Source organism: Drosophila montana, unplaced genomic scaffold, assembly GCF_035044405.1.
Source record: "Drosophila montana isolate Dmon_TW-CO22-7 unplaced genomic scaffold, ASM3504440v1 contig_3733_1, whole genome shotgun sequence".
Taxonomy (NCBI): domain Eukaryota; kingdom Metazoa; phylum Arthropoda; class Insecta; order Diptera; family Drosophilidae; genus Drosophila; species Drosophila montana.
The window spans coordinates 9,369,470-9,392,770 of NW_026998620.1; the positions used below are offsets into that span (position 1 = coordinate 9,369,470).

The following is a 23,301-nucleotide window of genomic DNA, read 5'->3' on the forward strand; positions in this document are numbered from 1 at the left end:
ACGTTTTAGTTTAGCCAATTAGAAAGTGAAATATATTTTAGCTTGTTGAAACGCATGCTAACCTTTGGAGGCCGCCAGCCGCAGCCCGGCAGCGGCAGCCCGTCAACGCCCAGCGGACAGGGCGCGTCCAGTCCGGGCACGCCCTGTTCGCCCTTGTCGCCGCGATCTCCTTTGCGTCCCCGTTTACCTGGCGGACCAGCATCGCCGCGTGAGCCCTGCTCGCCGCGCGGACCCTCCTGGCCGGGAATGCCGTCGGTGCCCTTAAGAGGCGCACGGCGTCGTGTGTGTCATTGTACGTGTGTGCGTGTCAGTGTGAGTGTGTGGGTCAAAAAGGTTGATACGTGTGTAGGAGGTTTTGCATAGATAGCAACAGTGTACGACGCCAACAAAGAAAGAGAATTGCATGCAGACAAGAAAAAAAACAATAAAAAAGAAGAAACACATATTATTCAAATTAGCAACCAGATAAGGTAGATAAACACTTATGTGTGTGTGTCGGTGTGTGTGTGTGAGAGAGTGATTGTGAGTGTGTGCGTGTATAATTACATATATACTACATACAATCAGATAGATCTGTGTGTGAGTGTGTATCTGTGCTTACCGGCAGACCCGGATCGCCGCGCTCGCCCTTGTGTCCCGTTTCGCCCTGTGCACCCTGTGTGGAAACAAAGATTTCAGTTAGACAAAGGCGAAAAATCGAAGGTGACATTTTTGTGAAGCTGGTTAATGTACCTTCATGCCATCCAAACCAGGCGGACCCTGTAGCGATTGAGAATGAGAGAGGAAAAGCGTCAGCGAATGCTTGAGGAAAAAGGAAAACTGTCGCCCGAGCGGCTCAACCAATTTAATTGGGCTAAGCTTTTGTTTTCTTTTTTGTGGTTAATTAAAGTTGAATATACAAATTAGTAAGCTCTGCTTCGTTTTGTGTTTTTTTTTTGTTTTAGTAAAAAACCATCACTTTATTGAAAATGCATAATTAATATTTAAATGATATATTGTTTCATTAGCCGCTTTACAATTTGTTGCTGCCTGTCAAGGAATGCCTTTCGGATTAGCGTAATTTTCATAATTTTTATATTGTGGCAATTGGCAGAATTCATACGCACATTTGGCATGCATGCATACATACATACATACATACCTACATACATGCATGTATGGATGTATAGACATAGATACACTCAAATACATATAGATACATATTTGTTATTTAATTGGAAACACTTGGTTTAGTACGCAATTAACAAATGTACACTTACAATTACCATTAGCAGCTTTTGAAGTTAATGACCAAATTGAATTGAAATTTATATATAAATTTATAATTTAAATGTAATGCTAATATTTAGTTAAATGTAATGCACATTGCCGATAGAACATATCTCCAGCGACCGCACAATTCATTATTCTAACCTATGGATCTCGGTTACAGCGTGATTTAGTTAGTTAGACAAAAGTTCAAGGATTTAAGTTAAGTAGAGTAAAATGTGGAAATTGAAGACAGGCGCAGTTAGCACTGTGGATAAGTTAGCTGTTCAATAAATATAAAATATCGTATCTTATTGTTAGTTGACATTTTATGTACACCATGAGGTTGGCTAATCTAGTGGTTAAAATGAAAATTGACATGCGAAATTGTTTGGTTTTTGTTTTTGTTTTTGTTTTTGTTTTTTGGGAAACTTTTTCAGCTTTGGGAGCGACACATTTAATTGAAAACAAATTGACATACATATGCATTGTAATTTGCCAACACGTATTTGCATTAAGTCCTTTGAGGCTTTAGTTTTATTTGAAATTTTATGCAAATGCAGAGCAAGTGTTATCGTAGTTGAACATATAATAGATTTCGTTTGCATTTAGCATTTGTTATTTATATATTTTTTTTCCACTTGACTGTGTTTTTCTTTTTTCATTTCATTTCGGTTTAATTCGATATAGCATGCTCGTGTTAGTAGTCATAAATTGTAAATTGATTTTTTTAGGTGCATTCTGTGCACTCGCTCAGATCGAAAGGTAGACTTGCATATATTTATTTGAGATGTTCTATGAAACCAATAGGATACATGATAGAATTATGTATTTATTGTTAATAATATCCTCATTTGAAGAGAGCTTATTTGAATGCATTGTGCTAAAACTTGCTTAATTGGGCTGTACTTGTTTGTGGGCTAATTATGGGAGATTGGGGGTCATTCTGAGGGCGCTTTGTTGTTCACCGGCCAGCCGATGCTATTGCAAACGTTTTGTTGTGTTCTCATATTCTCATATTTAATGGCTTCCCACACTGCAAATATGTTGTGTATACTAGTAGGTATATTTAAACTTTAGCCTAACTAATTTATGTTTTCAACGCGTTTCGTATTGAAGTTACATATAACACTGAAAAATATGCACAATTGGAAGATAGCTCTTTGTTGTTATCGCATGATATTACAATTACAATTTACGATTATTTTGAAAATTGTTATCATTGTGTATTTCTATGTATTTAATATGTATATTAAACAGTTTCTTTGTTGTAGACATATAACACATTCAAACACGATAATATATACGCAAACATTGAGACAAATTTCAAAGATATATATATATATATTTTGTTTAGTTCTTTACAGTTTTCACTTAGGTTATTTAAAATTGAGAATGTTTAGATACTATGTATTTGCTGTTTACCATTTGTCAAGCACTGAAGCTTTGGCATTCCTCTATAAATTGAATATACGACAAAGCCTCTGGACGGCACCTAAGATAATGCAACAATGCGGCAACAGCAGCAGCCGTGGCAGCAGCAGTGGCAGCAGCAGTGGCAGCAACAGCACAGCACTGAAAAGATATTGACTTTGCGGCTGGCAATGAAATTTATGGGTCAATCAAGAAAGTAACTAGCAAATTGAGTTACGCTGTTGCATCTGCAAGAAGGCCTTAGCCAAAATGCAGGCACAATATTATTTTCCTGCAACTTTCAAGTGCCACGGTGCGTATGATTTATGCAACAGCTGCTGCTGCTGCTGCTGCTGCTGCTGCATTGGCTTTTGCTTGAATGTACTTTCGGATAGGTGTACAGCGCAGTTTCAAATGAAATGCAATTACACTATTTGCATTGCATGTTCGTTGGCATGTTTGAGAACTTGTTTGTTTGCTTATTTGTATATTTGCCCCCTTCTCATGTATATATATCTATATATATATACATATTCTTATATACTCAATTTATTAGGTTGATTTAATTGATAGTTGTAAATATGTTCGATCGCGTGTTTCTATAGAAATAATTATGTTTGTTTTTTTGTTTGCATTTGTTTGCTTGTATACATAAATACTCATTTGGCTCTGCTAAACACATTATGCTCGCAGCTCTGTTATGTTTCATTTGATATGAATGCATTTTCATACACATATTTTTATTATTTTGTATATTGTTTTTCGTATTTTGTATTCTGTGCCTTGCGTCCTGCAACTTGCATGCAATTGGGTATATTCTCAATTATATGTAGATATAGGGTATTTTTAAGTGGCATGCGGCTGATATTTCGTATTGGGGTACGCATGTATTTATGTACATGGGTGCTTGTATGTACAATTTGATATACATACATTTACACAGATATGACTATATAGATAGACAATAAAACTGAGCGAGAGCCAGCGTGGTAACATTTCCTATGCTTATTTAGTTTGCTTAAATCTTTTTTCCACAAAGCTCAGCGTATGCTTTTTGTTTTTTTTTGCCTCCTGTGCGTACGTGTGTGTGTGTGTTTGTATGTGTGGGTGAGTATGTGTGTGTGTGTGTATTTGATAAGTTTGTGTCGCATTTCATTCGCTTTTCGGCGCAATGTGTTTGTTATTTATAATTAAACTGCACTTTTGAGTAAGTTGTATTAGTAGTCGCCCCACACCTGTTCCAGGTAAAAGAGAGAGAAGGAGAGAGAGACACGAGAACATATAAGAGGTTAGAATTTGTTTAGTCACATCGACGTATATAACGATTTACCAAAGCAAGATGATCGACAACAATTTTGTAGCAACATAAAAGCCAAACATTTAAATTTTAGTAAGCCAATAAAAAGAATAATAAAAGTAAAAGGTTTGTTCAACTGTGACTTACCGGAATGCCAGCTTTGCCAGCCGGACCAGAGGGACCCGACTCGCCACGCATGCCCATTGGACCCTAAAATGATATCATGAGACCTTGAAGCTCTTGCGCACTGTGATATAGAATCTGAATTACTTACCGGCAAGCCCATGGGTCCCTGATCGCCCTTGTGTCCCTTTTCGCCCTACGGAGAAGATGACATTATATAACAGACCACACCCCCCACTAACCATTTTATTGACTTACAGGATCACCCTTACGTCCATCCAAGCCGCGATCGCCTTGTGCACCAGTGTGTCCAGGTGGACCCATTGGACCAGGTGGTCCGGGTGGTCCGTAAAGCTATTGTAAACGGAAACAGCATTTTAGTTACGGGCCTTGGCAACGGAAGAGGCAGCTACTCACATATTCAATGGCGGGCATGTGCGGTGCATCAGCCATGCCGTCATCCTGCCGGCGTCGCATCTTACGGTACTGTAATTAGATCGATTAATATATATCGATTAGAGTTATTTGTAAGCTTTAACTCACCGAATCGCCGCGGTCGCCCTTGTCGCCCTTGACTCCGGGATAGCCCGGTGGTCCTGGCAGGCCCGGAGGTCCCATTAGACCAGGTGGGCCAATATCGCCGCGATCGCCCTTTTCACCGGGCGGCCCTTGATAGCCCGGCAGACCAGGTGGCCCTTCAATGCCCGGCTCGCCAGGCAGGCCATCCAGGCCACGCGGACCCAATGAGCCCGGTTCTCCGGGTTCGCCTGGCTCACCCTTGCTGCCATCGCGTCCGTCTCGCCCGTCCTTGCCAGAGAGGCCTGGTGGTCCGGGCGGGCCACGCAACAGTGTGACGGGCGGGTCGTCATAATCCTCCTCCAGCTTGGTGCCGCCAGGGCCAAATAGCTGCTCAAAGCAAAGGCGAATGCGTTTTGTAAATGGGGGGTGGAAGAGAGATATGTTGGCAAATTTAGTGGGAAGATTAATTTATGCCACGTGGCGCCGCCTGAGGCGTTGCACGCGCGCGTTCCACACACACGTACACACGCTTTGATGGCGCAACAAATGCGGTGCGTTATTCGCTGCCATGAAGAAAAAACTTGGACTCCCCACACCCCTCGCTCTCTCTGGATGGATGGAGTGGGAGTGGGGATGGGGGTGGTGCTGGTTTTGGGGGCGAGCTTTTGGTGGCTGCTGCGCCACAGTGAAAGTCTTTTGTGTGCGCGTCGAAATTGTGTTAAGTGCAAGTCGGAGCCGAGCCGAAACTCGCTCCGCAGCCACAAACTTAGACAATGCTGGCATAGAAAAACCTTTAAAATCTGCTGGGCTGCGCATGGATCGGAGGTGTGGGAGTGCGAGTCGAAAATAAAGTCAAGCAGCGACGTGCCTCAAGTGCGGTGCGCGAGTGTGTGCCTTGTGTGTCTTGTGCATTGCTCTTTGGCTTTTGCTTGCTCGAGAGCTAGAGTGTATGTGTGTGTGTCTGTGCTCGTGGGTGTATGTGTGCGTGTGTGTGCATGGTGAGTTCCAAAGTGAAAGATAATGAATTGGTTTTGTGCGCTTCTCAAGCATTTCGAGGCATATTTTCAGGGAGCCAACGGCATAACCAACAAAAACCGCGTGCGCATCGATATAGCCACAACACACACACAATCACACCCACTTACTAACACACACACACATATACAGGCCGTTGCATTTAGGTCGCATTCGGTATCGTGAATTTACCAAAAGTACTAGGGCGTTAAGGTTGCCGCTGGCATATTCAGGCTGCAAGACGCCCAATGGCAGCAACAAAGTCTATTACGAAAATGTTAAAGCCCATAAAAGCAACAATACAAACAGCTAAAGAAAATAGAAAACGTTTACACACGTGGCTCAAACGTAAGGGGAGACGCTTAGAAAAAGTATGCAATGCCATTTGAGAGCCGCAAGGAAAAGTGGCGTAGGAAGGCAGAAATCGAGCAACAATGGAGCTTAAAGTAAAGTTTTCAATATGTATCCAATTTTGTGTACATACATATACGTATATACTGTGCAACAAAGAGCTTTAGTATCGTATTTGAGATAACCTTTTCGTTTTCTATTTATTTTTTGCTGGCGCATGTAAAACAATTAAGTTTTATTGTATTTCTTGTTGCACATGCTTGACGCTTTGTTGTCTAAGGAAGTGGCGTACTTACAGATATTAAAGTACAACAAAAACAATAATAACAGTCAGATAGCATAACAATGCGATACGCTTAACACACACACACACACACACACACACATGCACACATATGGCTGTGCCTGGGCATATGCTTAAGTGCTGCTACGAAATGGCGGCCTTTTGCTCGCTTAAATGCACAAAAACAAAAGATGTGCCAGAGACAAAACACAGAGAAAAAAAACAATAACAACAACAGCATTGAGAACTGAAACGCAAGTTGTAACCATGCTGGGCGTAAGGAGGAGTGACAGGAGCAACGACCATGACGCCGTCGTGGCTTACCGCAAATGCAGTTGCCAGCGCACGAGTAACTTTTGCCCCTTTATGCATACTCATATTATGCGCAGCTCATCTGCATCCAATGTGTGTGTGTGTACGTGTACGTGTGTGTGTGTGTGTCTCGTGCTCAGCTGGCACTTTGTTGCAAGTTTTACAGTTTTACACAATGTTGCCAAGACCCATGGGCTCGGGCGTGGGTCGGTTTTCTGCCTTGGGCTCTACTGAATTTCCGCTTCCGCTTTCCGTGCGCGCCATTGTTGGGCTTTGGTGATTAGTCGTCCATTTGTTGAGCAATTAAAGCGCTTGAAATTAAAGCGCACGCTTAACATTTGCTCTGCGTGCGGCATTGGCGATAATTAAGGCACATTCAGCGGGATTAAAGGCCCGCCATCTCCATCAGTTAGTCAGTCAGTCAGTCAGTCAGTCAGTCGGTAAGTCCGTTCGTCAGTCCGCCGAAAAACAAATGCCAGCGACAAATCAACGACTTTTTGTTGCAGCAACAACAAGCAACGACAAACAAAAGGTACGGGCCAAGGGTTTAAAGGCTTTAAGGATCCGCCGCCGACGGCAGTTGCGATAAATAACATAAATAAAAGATACGGAGCCAAGTGAATTTGGGCAAATGTTTGTTAGCCATTCGCAAGGACGATTCTGTTGGCGCAGCTGCCTAACTACGATAAAAACTTCTTGTCTGCCTTTTCGGCAGCCTTTTTAGCTCTGTGTGGGCGTGAATCGATCTCTGTGTGTATGTGTGCGTGTGTGTGTGTGAAATCCATTAGAATGTATCAATATTTGTGCGAGCGCCTCGAGTTGATTTTAATTTCCAACGTATTCAAGCAAACACACTCGCATACACGAATACACGCACTCACACACACATACACACACACCCACACATGTGAGCTGCTTGTATGCTGCAAGGCATTTCCTTAAATTATGCGCAAATTTGTTTTTATTTGCACAAACGCTTTTCAATTTAAACTTTGACTCGCTGGCAACTTGCAGCATACTTTCAGGCGCCCTCGATAAGGAAAACACGAAAATGCTTGTAATTGCAAAGTAATTGCCCAGCTATCAAGGGGCGTGCCCAACGCCGTTCGCTCGGACTTCGGTCAAGTGGCGCGCACGGATTTTGGAGTATTTTCAACGTGCGCTTAAATTCCATTGAAATTGCGTAGTCCAAAGCAGACAAATGGCCGCACGTAAATGCGTTAAATTGAAAATCATTTTGATCTCGGCGCGACCTTTTCTCCTGCGACACTGCTTGCCGCAGCGAGGCGTGGCCAACGCCCACGTTCGTGCTTAAGTGCAGCCATATGCCGCAATTCCGCGTTGTCCATGCCATTTGTCTGTTTGTGTGCGTGTGCGCATATTTTTTCCATATTTTTTTTTGGTTTTTATAGCAGTTTCCTTTTGAAATTTCATATTTTTCATAGCCACAGCAACCGCAGCTGAAGCAACAACAGCAACAAGCACAGCGAGCAGCTGAACACGGCCCGAGGTGAAAGTTTTGTAGCTCGTTTCCGGCTCACACTCACTCACACACACACACACACACACAGTTCCTGCTTCGCCCCTCGTCCGAAGTTGGCGCAGCCATGTAATACGTTCCCCAGTTTTCGCTTGCCACAAAAGTTTACAAGAATCACACAATGCCAGGGAAGTTCTTGGCAAGTACGCGGCCACATTAAATGCGTAATATGTTTTGCTACGTATCGACATCGTTGACAATGGAGGAAAAAGAAAATATGAACCTCAAACATTTTAGTGAAATAATCAATTCAGCTGAAAGCACCTTTATAATTCATTTCCTAAGAAGGATTACAAATCAACTATTTAATTCCAGCAATTTGATTTGTTTTTAAAAATTATGAAATAAAATAAACAAGACCAAAAATATCTGATAAAATCTATATATGCGCATATTTTAAAAGATGTTTTTACCAAAAGTGTAAGTCCATTTGAACAAACGTAACTTATATAAAAACTCTTCTAATATTGTCAAAATTGTTGTTGGATCCCGTTGTCTTAAAAATTTTTTTGTCAGAATAAGCTACACAACAATCAATTTGACTTTTCGATATCAACACTTTTTGTTTATATTATGATGAATTTTGCCCATGGTGATATGTATGCAGCCGCAAGGAAAAAGTCAAGACGCGTTGTAAAAATTTCGCGTGATTTCATTTTGCCGCTAACATTGTTGCTGATGTTGTTGCTGTCCTGATATTGTAATATGCCGGAAATTTGGCAGTATTTAGGGAAATCGTTGCTAAAGATTTCGCCAGTTACAGCCACAACAATGCCAGCTGCGGTAGTGGGTGGGGTGGGGTGGACTGGCAGCTGCGTAACCCGACTTGCAAACGTACCATTACGTCTGTTTGGGAGCTGCAGCCCCAATGGAAACCAATGGAACCCAATGGTACCCAGCCCCACATCAATGGCAAACGCGTGCCTATAAATTTCCAGGGGTTTGTGTGTGTGTGTGTGTGTGTGTGTGTGGGGGGCACACCCATGTGGGCGGGGCCATTCATTTGGTGTCGCTAACTTGAGATTTTTATTTGCCAGCATACGCAAACGTTGCGTGCGCTGGTGGCACCGCCTGGATTTCTTTATTCAATCGTTTTTGTTGCTCCCACAGCGCCCTCATCATCAGTTGCCATAAAATAAAAGTTACGCACACCCCAGGGACAACATTACAGGCCACACACACGCACACACACACACATGCATATCCTGCGGCATGGTGGCAACCATGGCATGCTTGACCGATTTTGTTAGGTTTCATTTTCAATACGGGGAGACATATGAGCACTGACCACAAATAATTTCCACAGCGGCAAAATGGAAAATTGCGAACAAAAAATAGAAGAGTAGCGAAATTTGCATGCTGCGCATTTTTCAATGAACAATGACGTCACACACACGCAAACACACGCAGACGCTCGATAAGCAACACAGCAGTTGACACAGCATTGCAGAGGCTTATCAAATCGAGCTATAAACCGAACCCAGCCCAACCCAACCCATCTCAAGCCAACTCAACTCAAGTCAAGTCGAGCAGAAGCAATGAAAATTCAGCCTGAGATTTTCCTGGGCTGGTGGAAAGTGCTAAGCTTATTGCGTCGTTTAGGCAACACCCGAAACGAATTGCCGGCGAAAAGACGCCAACGAATGTGAACCCTTTGAGTGACAGACATGAAGATATAAGCACATATCCAAACAAAGGCGCACACACACACGCACACACACACACACACACTAAACGGAGCAGTCGTTTAGACTTTTCACGTAAGCAACTTTAAGGCTTTCATTTGCAAGGAAAACTGTGGCTGGCTTCAAAGTGGCGCAAAGTGTCGCCTTCGCGTCGTCAGTGGTGCGCCACTTGCGATGACTTTCTGGCCAGCAGCTTTCCGGTCGGGACATGGCTCATGTTACCAGGCAACTGGGCGGGCTTTGGGCGGTGTTGTATAACGTGTAACGAATCTGCAAGTTGTTTTTTTTTCACTGTTTGTTTTTGTTTTTGCGGCAACGGCAACGGCAATTTTTATGACTCTATTTACCCAAGGCACACACGAGGCACACAAGAAACTTGCCCATTGCTGCTGATAAGAAATGTGAGCTGGAAGCTTGAAGCTGGAAACTGGGAGCGCAGCCTGGGAAATTTATGCAGATTTTGAGGCCCAAAAGACAACACACACGCTGATGTGACATGGGCATGGGGTGAGCAAAGTGACTATTGTAAAATATATTAACATAAATTTGACATAAATGCTTCAAGAACAGTTTTTACCGCAACGCTTCAGGCGGCGCTTGTCTAGGAAATAAGTGTGTGTGTGTGTATGTGTGTGTGAAATATTGTTTCAACTTTATTAAAATAAAAAAAAAAGGAATGGCAAAGCAAATCTAAAACAGCTAAAGCCAACGCGACATCAGCGCGCATAATAAATGGCAAATATCTCTGCAAATGCCGCCCGTTGCTCCGGTTGGACAGTCATTGGATATTCATCATACGCCCCGTTGCCCCGCTCTCCCATTGCTCGCAGCAGCGAAACTCGTCAAAAAGTTTGAAATTAATTTAAATTTTTAATATGTTGCCTGATCGTAAATTGTATATTAGATGCGGCAACGCTCGCAAAATGCGTCAGCGCTAAAATATGCAAACGAAATATTGCGTGCCACAAATGAAAGGACAATTTATTTTGAAGTGTCTCTCTTCAATTCCCGTCGCATACATATTATATATATATATATATTTATAAAGGACATTTATTAGTGAAATTTGAGTGCAAAGGAGAATTGGCGTCGAAATGAATCAATTAACCTTTAACAATGCTATACATTGAATTGAAAACAATTTGTGTATACCAATTAAATTACTTTAAAACAAAGAAAATATATACGAAAACATTTCTCATTTACTTTAAATAAAGCTTGCCTAAATATATCTGTACGATTGCGAAATGTTCTGGAATTTTAGTCAAGTGACATTATTGCCGCATTTGATTTAAATTTACACATACATAATTCATATACAGATCTTAACTTAATATTAATATACATACATATGTATCGCCTGACACATGTGCCACACAGCTCAGTTTTGCGTAGAGCATTATTCCATCACATCGCGACTCATTTAGGTCCACGACGCCCCTCCACTACACCCCTGCTAAATTCGCCCCCTTTAAATGACGCAATATTCTCATGTGAACATTTTATTCTGACGAGGCGACGAGAATAACATGTCAAATTTATAATGCCTACAATTGCGTTTTTTATGGCCGTAGCCGACGCGACGACAGCGGCAAGGAAAACAAAAACAGTGAGCCGAATATTTAATACCCTTTTTGATATATTAAAATATTTGTTTTTTTTGCAGTGTTCGTAAACTTAATCTTACTCATTTTAAGAAGTCGAAAAGTATTTCCTGTACTTAATTGTCAACCAATTATTTAAATTCGGGCATTTTTATATATCACGGCGATATTTATATATAATCTGCAAGAGCATCGACGCGAGCGTGGCAAAATTATTGCTGCTTCGGCTATAATCATATTGCCAGATGCAAAACCAACGCCTTAGGCGTCTTAGCAGGGGGGCGTGGCCTTATGGCGCTAGACGGATAAATGTTTTCCAAAACGGAACACGAGCAATTTGAAATTTTTTACGACTTGCTGAACTAATTACACGAATATTTCATCTAAGCAACACGCTAAATTTTGAACAACTTTTATAGAATTTTCTTATTTGCTGCTAAGCGAATGTGTTGCAAGTTTGAATGTGCCGCACGAGGCACAAGAAGCATAATTTTTCATCATTTCGCATTATCATCAGATACATTCACATTTTCATTCATCCGAATGCCTTGGTTATGGCTTGAAGGCTTTCCTCGAAAAACCAAATCCGCTGATAGTCGAATTGAAAAATCGACGCCCCGCTGCCGTAGTTGCCAGGAGCCGTCACGTTTCGGCAGCTTCGGGAGCAGCCCGGCCTTCATCGAAGATGATGGCAATTGTTGCAAATAATTTTTTATGCTTAACATTGCCTGGGTGCGCCATGGCCTGGGCCTAAATCTGTGCGGGCAGAGAAAGGCAGCGTTGGGGCGCGCGCGAACTTTTGTTTGTTGCCAAAAGTTTTGTTTGTTTGCCAAAGGCAGCCAGGGAGCTGCGACTGCCTGCCGTTTCTTATGACTTTCATTTGTTTTGACATCACGTCGCTGCAGCGCCTCAGCAATACAGAGCAAGAGGTTGATCAAGAGAGAGAGGGGCAGGAGCAGAACGATGTAATCGGCACATTCGAGCACCATGGCACGAGTGCGCATAGCATTGAAAATATTGTGGCAGGAGGCGCGGCATGCATTACCCGCAGCTGAAGCAAGCCAAGAGGTTAGCCAGTAAAGTTTGGTATGTCTATGGATATATTTCAGAGTGTGTATATTAAGAATCTGAGTGCTTAGTAATATACAGAGAATTCTTTTATACTCTTTAATAAGTCTGAGTATCTGAGCTAAATGTACTAAATAAGTATCTACTAGGAAGTTACATTAACAACATTTATATATATTCTACATAGTTGAATTGTCAGCTCTAGCTTAGCTTTGCAAAGCATTGAGACAACTCTCGGCTAACTCGAAGAAAATCGACGCAGAAGTCATAAAAGCGAAGCTGCACGTTGCCAGTTGCCAGTTGCCAGTTGCCACTGCCGCTTGATGTTGTTCTTGGTGTTTGCTTCTGGCCGTATTGGAACTCGGTTTGAGTTTGAGCTTGCCGCTGTTTTGTTATTACGCGTTATTACAACAACAACAATATCAGCAAGAGTATCAAAAATAACAGTAAACGCCAATGACGGGGCCAACAGCAGTTGGCCAAAGGCGTGTTATATGAATTTGCCACTCTTTGGCTTACTCTCTATGCGTGTGCGTGTGTGTGTGTGTGTGTGCGAGTGCTGGACAATAATCAGACTATTTTTACGAAAATTGGCAAAACGCGCAAATATTTGTGGAGTGGCCAAAGTAGAAGAAACAACTCCTATCGAAGCCCCAGCACATCTCCGTTTGCCACCGGCGCTTATGCATTTTTCATAACGTACACAAACACGTTCTAGATACATATTCATACGGCCCCCTTCACGGTGCCCCACCTTCAATCCGCCATGCGCGCGTTTATATACACAGGAATGCTTTGCAAAATATGAGAATCCGTAGCTGCTTTCATCGTGGTGTGCATCCATCAGCACGTCACGGGGCGGCAACAGCTGCCGACTGACTCACCAAGTGCCAATAAAAATGTTAAGTATCTTTGCACTGTTGACATTCAGGAGGAGACGCACATAACGTACGGCACAAATGCCTAGATAAATGCTGCTGATACTCCCTCTAAGCCAGAGGCATGCGGCACATAAATTAAGCAGCAGATTTAAGCGCCAAAACATTTTTGACAATTTCGATGAGGCGCCAACGTGTGTCGACATAGTTTTGCGCCGCGAGGCAACCCTCACGCATATGCCAGCAGTTTAAAGGGAATATCTATTACGCGCGAGCTCCAATTTAGTGTGCGTATCTGGCAGATACTTTAAGACTTAATCAAAGGCATTACATCAAGGTCTTTCCACCGCTCTGGATGTGCCTCAGGTCTGTAGCTGTAATGAGTTTAGTTGAGAGTTGAGCACATCTCCTTGGGGTCTACATGCTCATTACACAGTCAAAGACACATACACATATTGCTCATAACTAGATTTATGTATAAACATACATATGTACATAGTAAGCATGCAAGGTGGCGGACGCCAGGTGGCACTGCGTGCGTGCCTGGCCATGCGAAAGGATGCGGATGCGCCCTAAATATATACAGGTTACGTAGCTCTTCGTTTGCACAAATATTTACAGATTAATTTAACGAGTATGTAAATTATTGTGTTACGCCTTTACGCATTTTTACAAAGATTTACACTTCAATTTACATATTAATAAATTTTCTTCATTATTATTGTGCTGTTTTTTCATCATCTTTTAATTTTTCGAGCTCGCACTTAATTTGCAGCCGTCGCTGTTTTCTAATTAAAATTGACTGCAAAGCGAGTTTTCGCATTGGTTATTCGGTTTGCCGTCACACTCACCCGCTTGCCCCGCTTGCCGCGTGGTCCTTTCTCGCCAGGCGGTCCGGCCGGTCCAATGGGTCCCACCTCGCCGCGCTCACCGCGGTCTCCGGGCGGTCCTGTAAATGTAAATGTTTGGCATTTAAAGTGAATGATTTCAATAGCACAAAGTGTACAAATATATGCAAAAGCGATCTACACAAATATACAGCTACAGTTGGAGAAAAAGTCAAGTAAATTCTGTAAAATATGAATTTCAGAATTTAAATTTCTAGAATATTTTATAGTTCAATGCAGTAATATTTGATGATGTTTTTGGATAATTTTCTTAGTTTCTCTATTCTGATTAACCATAATTAATAGAATTATAAGAAAGCTAACTGATTCTAATTATTTGCTTAATAATTCTTATACGTATTTCATTCAGCAACTCGTGTTATTTTTTTTGATTATGTATGTAATATTTTTTGATATATTCAATTTTTACTTGATGTGGTTTGTGAGAGGTTGTTTGTTTAAATATGTATGTCTCTTTTTACAAGACTTACTTATTCTTAACACTAATGCTTAACATAACCTTTAACAGACTGACTTGCTGTTAACACTAGTGCTTAACATAATATTTAACCGACTGAGATTCTGTTAAGGCTAATGCTTAACATAATCGTTAACTTTCTGTTAACAGTAATGCTTAACATAATCTTAACAGACTGACCTTCTGTTAACCTACTATAGATTTGAATTTATGTCTCTTAAAATTCATCCGGCCTAAATGTTTTTATTGCACACTTATTTTTTTGAGTGCACCGCTTATGTTGACGCTGACACGCGATGCGTCAAGTGTGGTGCAAACAAGAGGCGGGGCTCAGTCGTAGCTTTGTAATTACACCCGTTATTATCGCCGCTCGATGGACTGTCACCGTTCATCTGTCAGTCAACAAGCGTTTGTCGGGTTTTCGGTCAGCAATTTGTTCAACTGGCGATGATGCTGGCAACGATAAGCGGCAGTTGCTGCTTTTGATGGCTTGTGGGTTTAGTTTGAAATGCAAATTGTTTATTTGCCAAAATGAAATGCCTTATTGCCAACCGTGACCGACAACCGCTCGTTGTATGCTAATGAAGCGTGTGGCTTTCAAGTAACTTGTCCTATTTACCTCAGCTGCAGAAATAGCTCTTATTTCTGCTGCAGTTGTATTTTCTTGCTGCATTAATTAATCAATCAACAATTTATCAATTGAAATTCCAGACTTATTTGCAGAGTTATTCGATTTGTAGTTAGTATTGTCTTGAATTCAAAAATTGTTTACGCCATCAATTAAATTTGGGCTGCTTCGAAATCCGACAACATAAAACTAGCTTTGCTCCACTGTGGCACTGAAAAACGTCGACAACGAGAGAAAAAACAACAACAGAAACAACAACAACAACGATGTGACGACCTGTTTAGTTAATATAATGAGAAATTGTTTTTCTGGCTGAGGCCATTAAATGCGACCATTTATACAACGCACACAGACACACACACACACACACACACACACACACACAGCCCAGACTAGGGGGATAAATAAACGTAACACACACATTCGCATACAGAATTCATATCATAGATAAATCCAATTGTGCGGCTTGTCAAAATATGCCTGTGTACGTGTATGTGCATTGTCCTAGTGTGTGTGTGTGTGTGTGTGTGTGTGAAAAGATATAGAAAATTTATTAAGTTCGTAAATTTGCGTTTGGGGCGGACCCGGCTCGTTGAGTTGCCAGGACACTCGCTCTCGTCTCTTGGCCAGGGCGAATAAATTTGCCTGCCTACAGTCTGGCTGGCATTTGGTTTATGGGTCCTATGCCTCGGCCGTCCGTTGTTTATTTATAAAGTATTTTGCTGTTCCGCTTTGTTTTGGATTGCGACTCAGACTAAGACTCGGACTCGGGCTCGGTAAGTATTTATGGCGGCATAATTTAACGTTAAGCATTTTAGGCGACAATTTCAGCCACAATCAAAACTATTGCTAGGAGCCGACAACAAGTTGACCAGCGCCGCGGGGCCTGAAGTGGATTTATAGAGTAAGGATATTGGATTGTTGGTCCGTTTGCGTTTCCCTTGGCATCTATCATTTCTCTCTGTGCTTTGTTTGCTGTTTTTCTGTTTGTGGCTTTTCCAAAAAGGCAATGCAGATGAAGTGCAAATGATAAGTTTTAATTTCGTACACAAAGCAAGGGACAAATGCAAAGCAGATCCAAGCAGAGCCGAGCAGAGCGTAGCTACCCGGATGAAATGCAATCAAAATATATACTCAAATGAAATTCAAATAAATCAGCAAATAAATTGAAATTTTCGGTATTACAGTTGGGATTGGACCAGCTGCTGTCGCTGCCATTGCGCCAGCATTTCCTGCTCTCTCTCCTGGAGACGCAAAATACAAATGACACATTAAATTGCCGAAACATCTCCCAGGTCCAGCTCTGGGCCTGCCCACACATAAAGCACAAGTCAGCTTAACTAATTACGACAACGATAAGATAAGCAGTTGACAGAGCGAGAGAATGAGCCACAGACGTGGCGACCAGACGAAAGAATTCCAAATACAAATGACATTCAATTTATTCAAATCAAGCCCAAATGACTGAAGAACCAGAGCCAGAAACAGACCCTGAAGCAGACGCATGTCCCATGAGCTGGCGACTCGATTCTGGCGCTGATTTCAGAAAATAAATTGCAATTTCATGTCCATCAACGCACAGCCCAGCACAGTCATAGAACTGTCCCAGGCCTGGGAGTAGGGGCCATGGACAAGGGTCGGGCTTTGCATTGGGCGCTTGGTAACTGTCGACAACTGTGGCTATCGCAGCAGCAGATCTTGTTTTAAACTAGCAAGAAATCTAAAAACAATGCTCACAACATCAACGCAACTGCAACTTACAACTGCGACAACATCAACAACAACAACAACTACAAATATAGCGCCTTGATGCTCTGATAAGGTAAGTGGGAGGCTGCTCGATGCGGGTCGTGTAGAGCGCTTAATTGATAGCGATTCTTGTTGGTCACATGCATTAGGGGTATTCTAAAGATAGGAAATTTAGCCTATAATATTTATAATGTATTCCGGCTGTGTGTAGTGCTTTCAATCCAAGTCTAGCATTAATATCTAAAGGCAATAGAAATCAGGGCTGTTCTTTTGTGACTGTAACCAATATGCGAAGCAATGAATCGAAAGGAGTTTGAATAATAATTACCTATATTAAATCTACTTTTATCTTATATATAACAAACTCCCTCTCTCATGTAATGCATTAACATGCAAGGGTAAGTTTAAGAATCATTCAGAATCGTTTTAGGAAATATTTACAAAGAAACAATGGATTTGTTTTTATTATGCTCCAGCATTATTGGGCTTTCAAAAGGATAACATAGGCGATAGTTTTTATTTGCTTGAATAAAAAAGAATATATATTCTTTATAGCTTCTTACTATGCTGACATTTACGACTCATCTCTTTGCTTCTTAAGAATGTTTAGGCCGTACACCCTAAGGCTTGACTATTGTTTATTTATTGCGCACACTGAAGACCCCTAATAAAACAATTGGTCAGAGAGCGTCCGACTCGGGGCAAAGGTAATTACATACTCTTATATATTGTTTTACCACATGCTGCATGCTGCATGTTGCATGCTTCATTCTAGACAGGCGCTGCGTCTGGAACGTGGAACGTGGAACGAGTAGCTATACTAATGAGCCGCTAAAAGCAACATAAATGACATAAAGTTGCGTTTTTATGGCTGCGGTAAGTGTTTCAAGCTGTCCGGGTATACAAATTTTTATGACAAACCGCCGGATTCGAATTCGGATTTGGATTCCAGAGCGTTTCAACTATTTGACCGGCGCGCTTGGGTTATTTTCGTTTATTAAAATCGCATAAAGTGCAGAAATATGTTAGGCCAGATCGTAAAAGCAGCCAGCAAATGGAAATTGTACGAGCTGTGGTGGGCGTATGGGCGTGTGCGCCTGTAGGGGCCGGACATCGGGGCGGAACGAGTGGGCGGCTGCTGCCAACAAATTGTGGGGCATTTAATTGACGTCGACGTCAAACTTTGCGGCATGCGGCAGCACACAAAACACAAAGGTCGTAAATGTTATCGCAAAATGCGGCAGGCAAACCAATTTCCAAATGTGGAAAAAAAACCAAAACAAAACTAAAACTAAAAAAGAAAACTATATTTAAACGAGAATATTTCAAAAATTTGTGCGGCCATAAAAACAGCTACGGAAATGCACGGAACGCATTTGAAGCTATGCATTTGGTATTTGATTTACATTTTAACGAGCTGATTTTCACACCAAAGGCCCAAATCAAAATCCAAAATGCGCTCTAATGGGACAGCGCTAGTCAATGACTCAATTAGGTTGGGGCCAGGGGCGAACACAATTCCCAGAGTCATCTGGCAATAAATTAAACAACCCGCAGTTGAGCAGCCAAACAGCCGCGTGGCAACACTTGAAAAACCCATCGAACCGATCGATTCTCAAACATCAATAAGCTGTGGTTAACGTAGTTTACGACTAGTCCGGGTGTATCTGTATCTTTGGCTGTGAGTTAAGTGGCCCTCAAACAAAAACAAACTGAGAGGCAGCTGGCTCTACAGATTTTTGGCTCTATGACACTTACCAGGTGGTCCAGGCGGTCCCGGCGGACCCTCGATGATGCCCGTTGGGAACTCGTCACCCTTGATGGTTGTGGTGAGTCCGCGATCACCGCGATCGCCCTTGTCACCCTGTGAACGAAAAGCAAACGGTTCAATGAGTCACAGGGCTGCATCTGTATTGATATCTGACTGTTGGAAAATTAAGTGGAAATGCCATGGCAAAAAGGTGACACACAGACATGAGAGACATGCGAGGGGAAAGAGAGGGACGCTTAATACATAAATAAGCGATAAATAATGTGGAAAACCGAGAAAAAGACAATGGGAAAATCGGAAAAACAAAAGCAGACAGCACACGGACAATGCATATACCCAATCACACAAACACACAAACACACACACACACACACTAACACACTCACTCACACGCGTACAGGCGGACGACGACTCATTCGTAGTCACTTAAAACGTCACAATGTTTATCCAACAGATACAAATAGTGCATTAATCCTTGAGACATCTTTGTTTTACTTATGAATCGCTTTCAAGCCCTCTCTGTCTGTGTGTCCCTTTTCGGTAATTCGGTTTTTGTTGTCTGTGAATCACTCACCTTTGTGCCAGGTGCGCCCGGCACGCCGGGCGGTCCAATCGGTCCTGCCTGACCGGTCTCGCCCTGAACTCCCTGCGGTCCAGTTTCGCCAGGTGGTCCACGCTCGCCTGGTACGCCTGGATTGCCAGGTTCGCCTGGGGGTCCAGGCGGGCCGGGCTCGCCAGGTTCACCCTAGATTATTGAAAAACATGTTTATTAGCATCAAGATCCCACACATATTCCGCTTAAATGGAGAGGCACGTGCAGCAGACAAAGATGAAACCACATAGTAGGAGGCATGCAATACATAGAAAGGAAAATACCAGGACCCGAAAACTTACCTTTAGCTGTATGACCGTTGAAGCGGATACGTTAACGCCCGCTTCTTGCAAGTCCTTACAAAACACACATAACGGATTAAACGAAAAATGTTCAAAAGTAAAACAAAATTTAAATTGGTTAATGAAAAAAAAAATAAAAATATATATATTAAAAATATAAACATGAGCTGCTGCAAAGCAAATTTAGTTTCAAAAAGCTAATGGAAAAAGTATTAATTTTTTTTAAAGGAAAGAAAGTTTCAAAATTACTGAAAAATATAAAAGTTTCTATCTACCAAATTAAATTCCATCAAAATAAACAAGGAATATTTAATGAAAAAAATTAAATCGTAAAGCCAAACCAATTGAGCAAAACCCGTGTTAAAAAGGACTAAAGCAAATAATTTTTATAAAGAATTAACGCCCTGTTTGTGTTTTTATTTGACTCAACTCAACAAAAACAAGTAAATATTTAAAATACATTTGCAAATATGCAAACATTTTTTTTAATATAATTCAATGTATTTGTACAATGTTTCCATATTTATACTACGTTATGGAATACTGTCAAAAGAAGACCATAAATATTTGCGGCCTTTATGATAAATTGATTTTGTTTAAGCAACCAAATGAAGGAAAAAAGATTTTTACGAAACGGAATATTTTCGAATGAGCACGCAAATCACAAGCCGAACGAGTAGCTGAACGTGTCCAAGATAAATGTCTGTAAATTATTCAGGCTTATATAAAATAAACAAGAAACTATATCAACTAACATGAAAGCAATGATAAAAATTCCATGTGAAGTATTTGAAAGACATTTAAAATTGCACAACTACACGCATTACTGGGAATGGGCGTCTGGTATGCTACCCAAAGCAACAAAATGACTAAACAGAACAGAATAGCAACAAATTTATGGTGCTGTTTAAACCAAAGAGCTGAGCCAAGTTAAAAGCATTACGAACAACAATGAGCAGGATAGTAAACAAGTACAAATATAAAATACAACAACAACGACAACTACTATAAATACAACTACAAGTGCGTCTAGAACGAAGGACAGGACAAGTCCAGAGGACAACAAGTTGCAAATATTTGCAGCTCTCTGTCCAACTGCATTTTGCCTTGAGATATGGCCATGGTCATGTGCCACAGTAGCTACTGTGCGGGGCGGGGCTGGGAATTTGGTTTGGGGTTGGACTTAGGGTTTTGGGGAGGGGGGCCGTCAAGTCTTGAGTACGGCAGTTGAAACGTATTTATGGCTGAGAAATACCTTAACAGCTACAATTTCCGCATAGCCCAGTGTGCCGCCATGCAGCGTTGTCACCGATCTCTTGAGGCCCTGGGAGAATGCAGATAAAGCAGAGCAGAGCGTTTGGTTAGAGATTTGCACAAATTTTAGAATAACATTTTTGGATTTCGATTTTCCGATTTCGTATGCAGATTTGCAGCAGCCGATTTGAGCAGAACCGCGATTTACACTCACCTTGACGGTCTGGAAGACATCCACGCCCGGATGGCCGTTATCGCCCTTTTGGCCCTTGTCGCCGGGGTTACCAGCAGCACCCTTCTCGCCGCTGATGCCATTGAGGCCCTGAAAAATAAAAAAAGTTGAGCACTTTCGCATAAAAGAACTTCTTCATGTTCTCCCCTGAATACTTACCGGGTCGCCCTTGTCGCCGGGGTCGCCCTTCTTGCCGCGCTTCCCTCGCTTGCCGGGCGGACCGGGCGGACCTGGTGGACCTGCAATTGAAATGCAATCTCGTTGTCAGTGGAGAACTGGTAAAGTTTATTTTTTATTATTTTATTTTAAAGTTAACTGCAAAGGGCAAAGTCTGACTTGTGTCTTAAGGTCAACCGATTCCGCCTCATTAGATGCGCTCTGAACTTTGCAGCTGACCGCAGCCTGCGTCCAGTGACTCAGCGAATTCTGAGGCAGGCGCTACTTTTTCCAAGTTTGCTTCGTTTTTTTTTTAACCGTTTTTTGCGCATTTTGCCCGCAAGTTGTGCAAATTCATTTAGCTGAAAAATGACTTTCGCTGCAGCAGGAAGGAAACAAAAGGGGCCAGAGAGCCAGGGGGGGCAGAACAGAAACTGTGCACAAAATATTTATAACCACTTTGGCTGCTATTATTTCAGCGCTGTGGAAAACTTTATCTGCTGGCGCTGCCGCTGGTGCTGTTGCACCAAGGAGCAGCAAGAGCGCTGCGTCACAAACAGGACAAAAACTCGACTCGATGCTTTTCAATTATTTCGCATGCAATTTTACGGCGCATAAAATTTCAGGCATCGTGCCTCGTAGCTAGTCCTGGCAATTATTCTTATTAGAACCGACCTTTAAAACACTAGCTATTGCTGTTGTTTTAGCTGAGTGTCCTTTGTTGTTGCCTGGAGACAGGAAATTAACACCTACATAAAGGCCAAGACAAGATGCTGGCAGCGAAATGAATGTCTGGTCGCGTCCCTGGGTTGCTCGAATGAAGTAGGTGTGAAAATATTTAATTAAAATAACAGCCAGCTACAAACATGATAACAAAGGCAAAAAAAAAAAAATGAGAAAAACAAAAGCAACAGGAAACACGCGCCGTTTTTACTTTATACTTTTCTTTTATTGTTGTTTTTTGAAGCTGCCGGAGAAAAAGCAGACCTTTCGGCTGCTATTTAATAATTGTTGTAATTAAGTAATTCCGTTTCTAGCTGTTCTCGAAAAAAAAGGTGCAAGTGAATCTAAAGAAAAGTCCAGAGTCGAAGCTGCCGAGGAAGCTGCCTTTAATGCAGGAAACGCCAGCAAACAATTTAAATTCATTTCGCGCCAAAATGATGCCACAAACTACCAAAGTGAAAAAGACCCGAACCGAACCGACCCGACACAGCCCGGCCCGGCCCGGCCCAGCACGGCACGCGTCGCTGTGTGAATGTGGGCGTCTGTAAGTACGGGTGTGGGTGTGGCCGATTGTGTAGGTGCGATGTGAGCAGCCACAGGCAGACGTAGCCCAGCCAGCATGACTCCACCGGAGCAACGCCCCTCAAAGGCAGGCAGCTCATTTAATTAAAAAAAGATTTCATTTGCCTCGTCACATTGGGCTACGAACCGCGCAAACATAATAAAGACCGGGCTTTAAATTACATACAAAGATCGGATACGCAAGAAAAAAGAAGGTGTCATTATAAGAAATTACCAAAAGGTGAGGAATGATGTTAGCATTGCACTTGGTTTCCTCTAGTATATGCCAGAGAAATTTCAAAGTGATCCACTTGTGAACCAGACAAAATGATTTCCTGAATTAGTTTTCCCTCAAGCTCGCTTATTACGAATTACGCAATCTTATTATTATGAAGAACTCTTTTAAATCTTTCGTATTAGTTAAGACAACTATGCACAAAGATTAGTTCTCGGTCATATTCGCCGTTGATATTTATGGGCTTGGTAAATAGTTTTCGAGTATAAGCCATATGTAATGTTAAAAGTTTTGTTCTATAGACCAAGTAGATTACGAGTATCTACTCGCGGCCCACTGTGCAGTGCGGTGGCAAAGTAAAAATTATGCGCTTACTGTGCAGCACTTGCCAAGTAATA

At 42.0% G+C, this 23,301-nt stretch overlaps 1 protein-coding gene and 1 long non-coding RNA gene across 23 annotated transcripts in view; one reads left to right on the forward strand and one right to left on the reverse strand.

Moving 5' to 3' along the window:
• LOC135436075 (collagen alpha chain CG42342) overlaps positions 1-23,301 on the reverse strand; it is a 72,215-nt gene that overhangs the window by 1,461 nt on the left and 47,453 nt on the right. For 2 of the 22 annotated variants that reach the window (XM_064693487.1, XM_064693480.1), the window contains exons 3-17: positions 21,388-21,467; positions 21,211-21,318; positions 20,998-21,066; positions 19,743-19,796; positions 19,423-19,593; positions 18,836-18,941; positions 14,187-14,284; positions 4,625-4,987; positions 4,499-4,567; positions 4,340-4,435; positions 4,233-4,277; positions 4,106-4,168; positions 733-759; positions 602-655; positions 63-260 (exon numbers count right to left, since the gene is read on the reverse strand). In XM_064693487.1, coding sequence (XP_064549557.1) covers positions 63-260; positions 602-655; positions 733-759; positions 4,106-4,168; positions 4,233-4,277; positions 4,340-4,435; positions 4,499-4,567; positions 4,625-4,987; positions 14,187-14,284; positions 18,836-18,941; positions 19,423-19,593; positions 19,743-19,796; positions 20,998-21,066; positions 21,211-21,318; positions 21,388-21,467 — 1,601 coding nt within the window. Of the gene's footprint in view, positions 1-62; positions 261-601; positions 656-732; positions 760-3,698; positions 3,897-4,105; positions 4,169-4,232; positions 4,278-4,339; positions 4,436-4,498; positions 4,568-4,624; positions 4,988-13,949; positions 14,138-14,186; positions 14,285-18,835; positions 18,942-19,422; positions 19,594-19,742; positions 19,797-20,997; positions 21,067-21,210; positions 21,319-21,387; positions 21,468-23,301 lie in introns of those variants that run through there. The other 20 variants (XM_064693489.1, XM_064693482.1, XM_064693491.1 and 17 more) reach the window with 17 other exon arrangements.
• LOC135436077 (uncharacterized) lies at positions 11,072-11,776 on the forward strand. The gene is made up of 2 exons (XR_010437472.1): positions 11,072-11,394; positions 11,452-11,776. It is a non-coding gene; the product is annotated as an uncharacterized LOC135436077 (long non-coding RNA).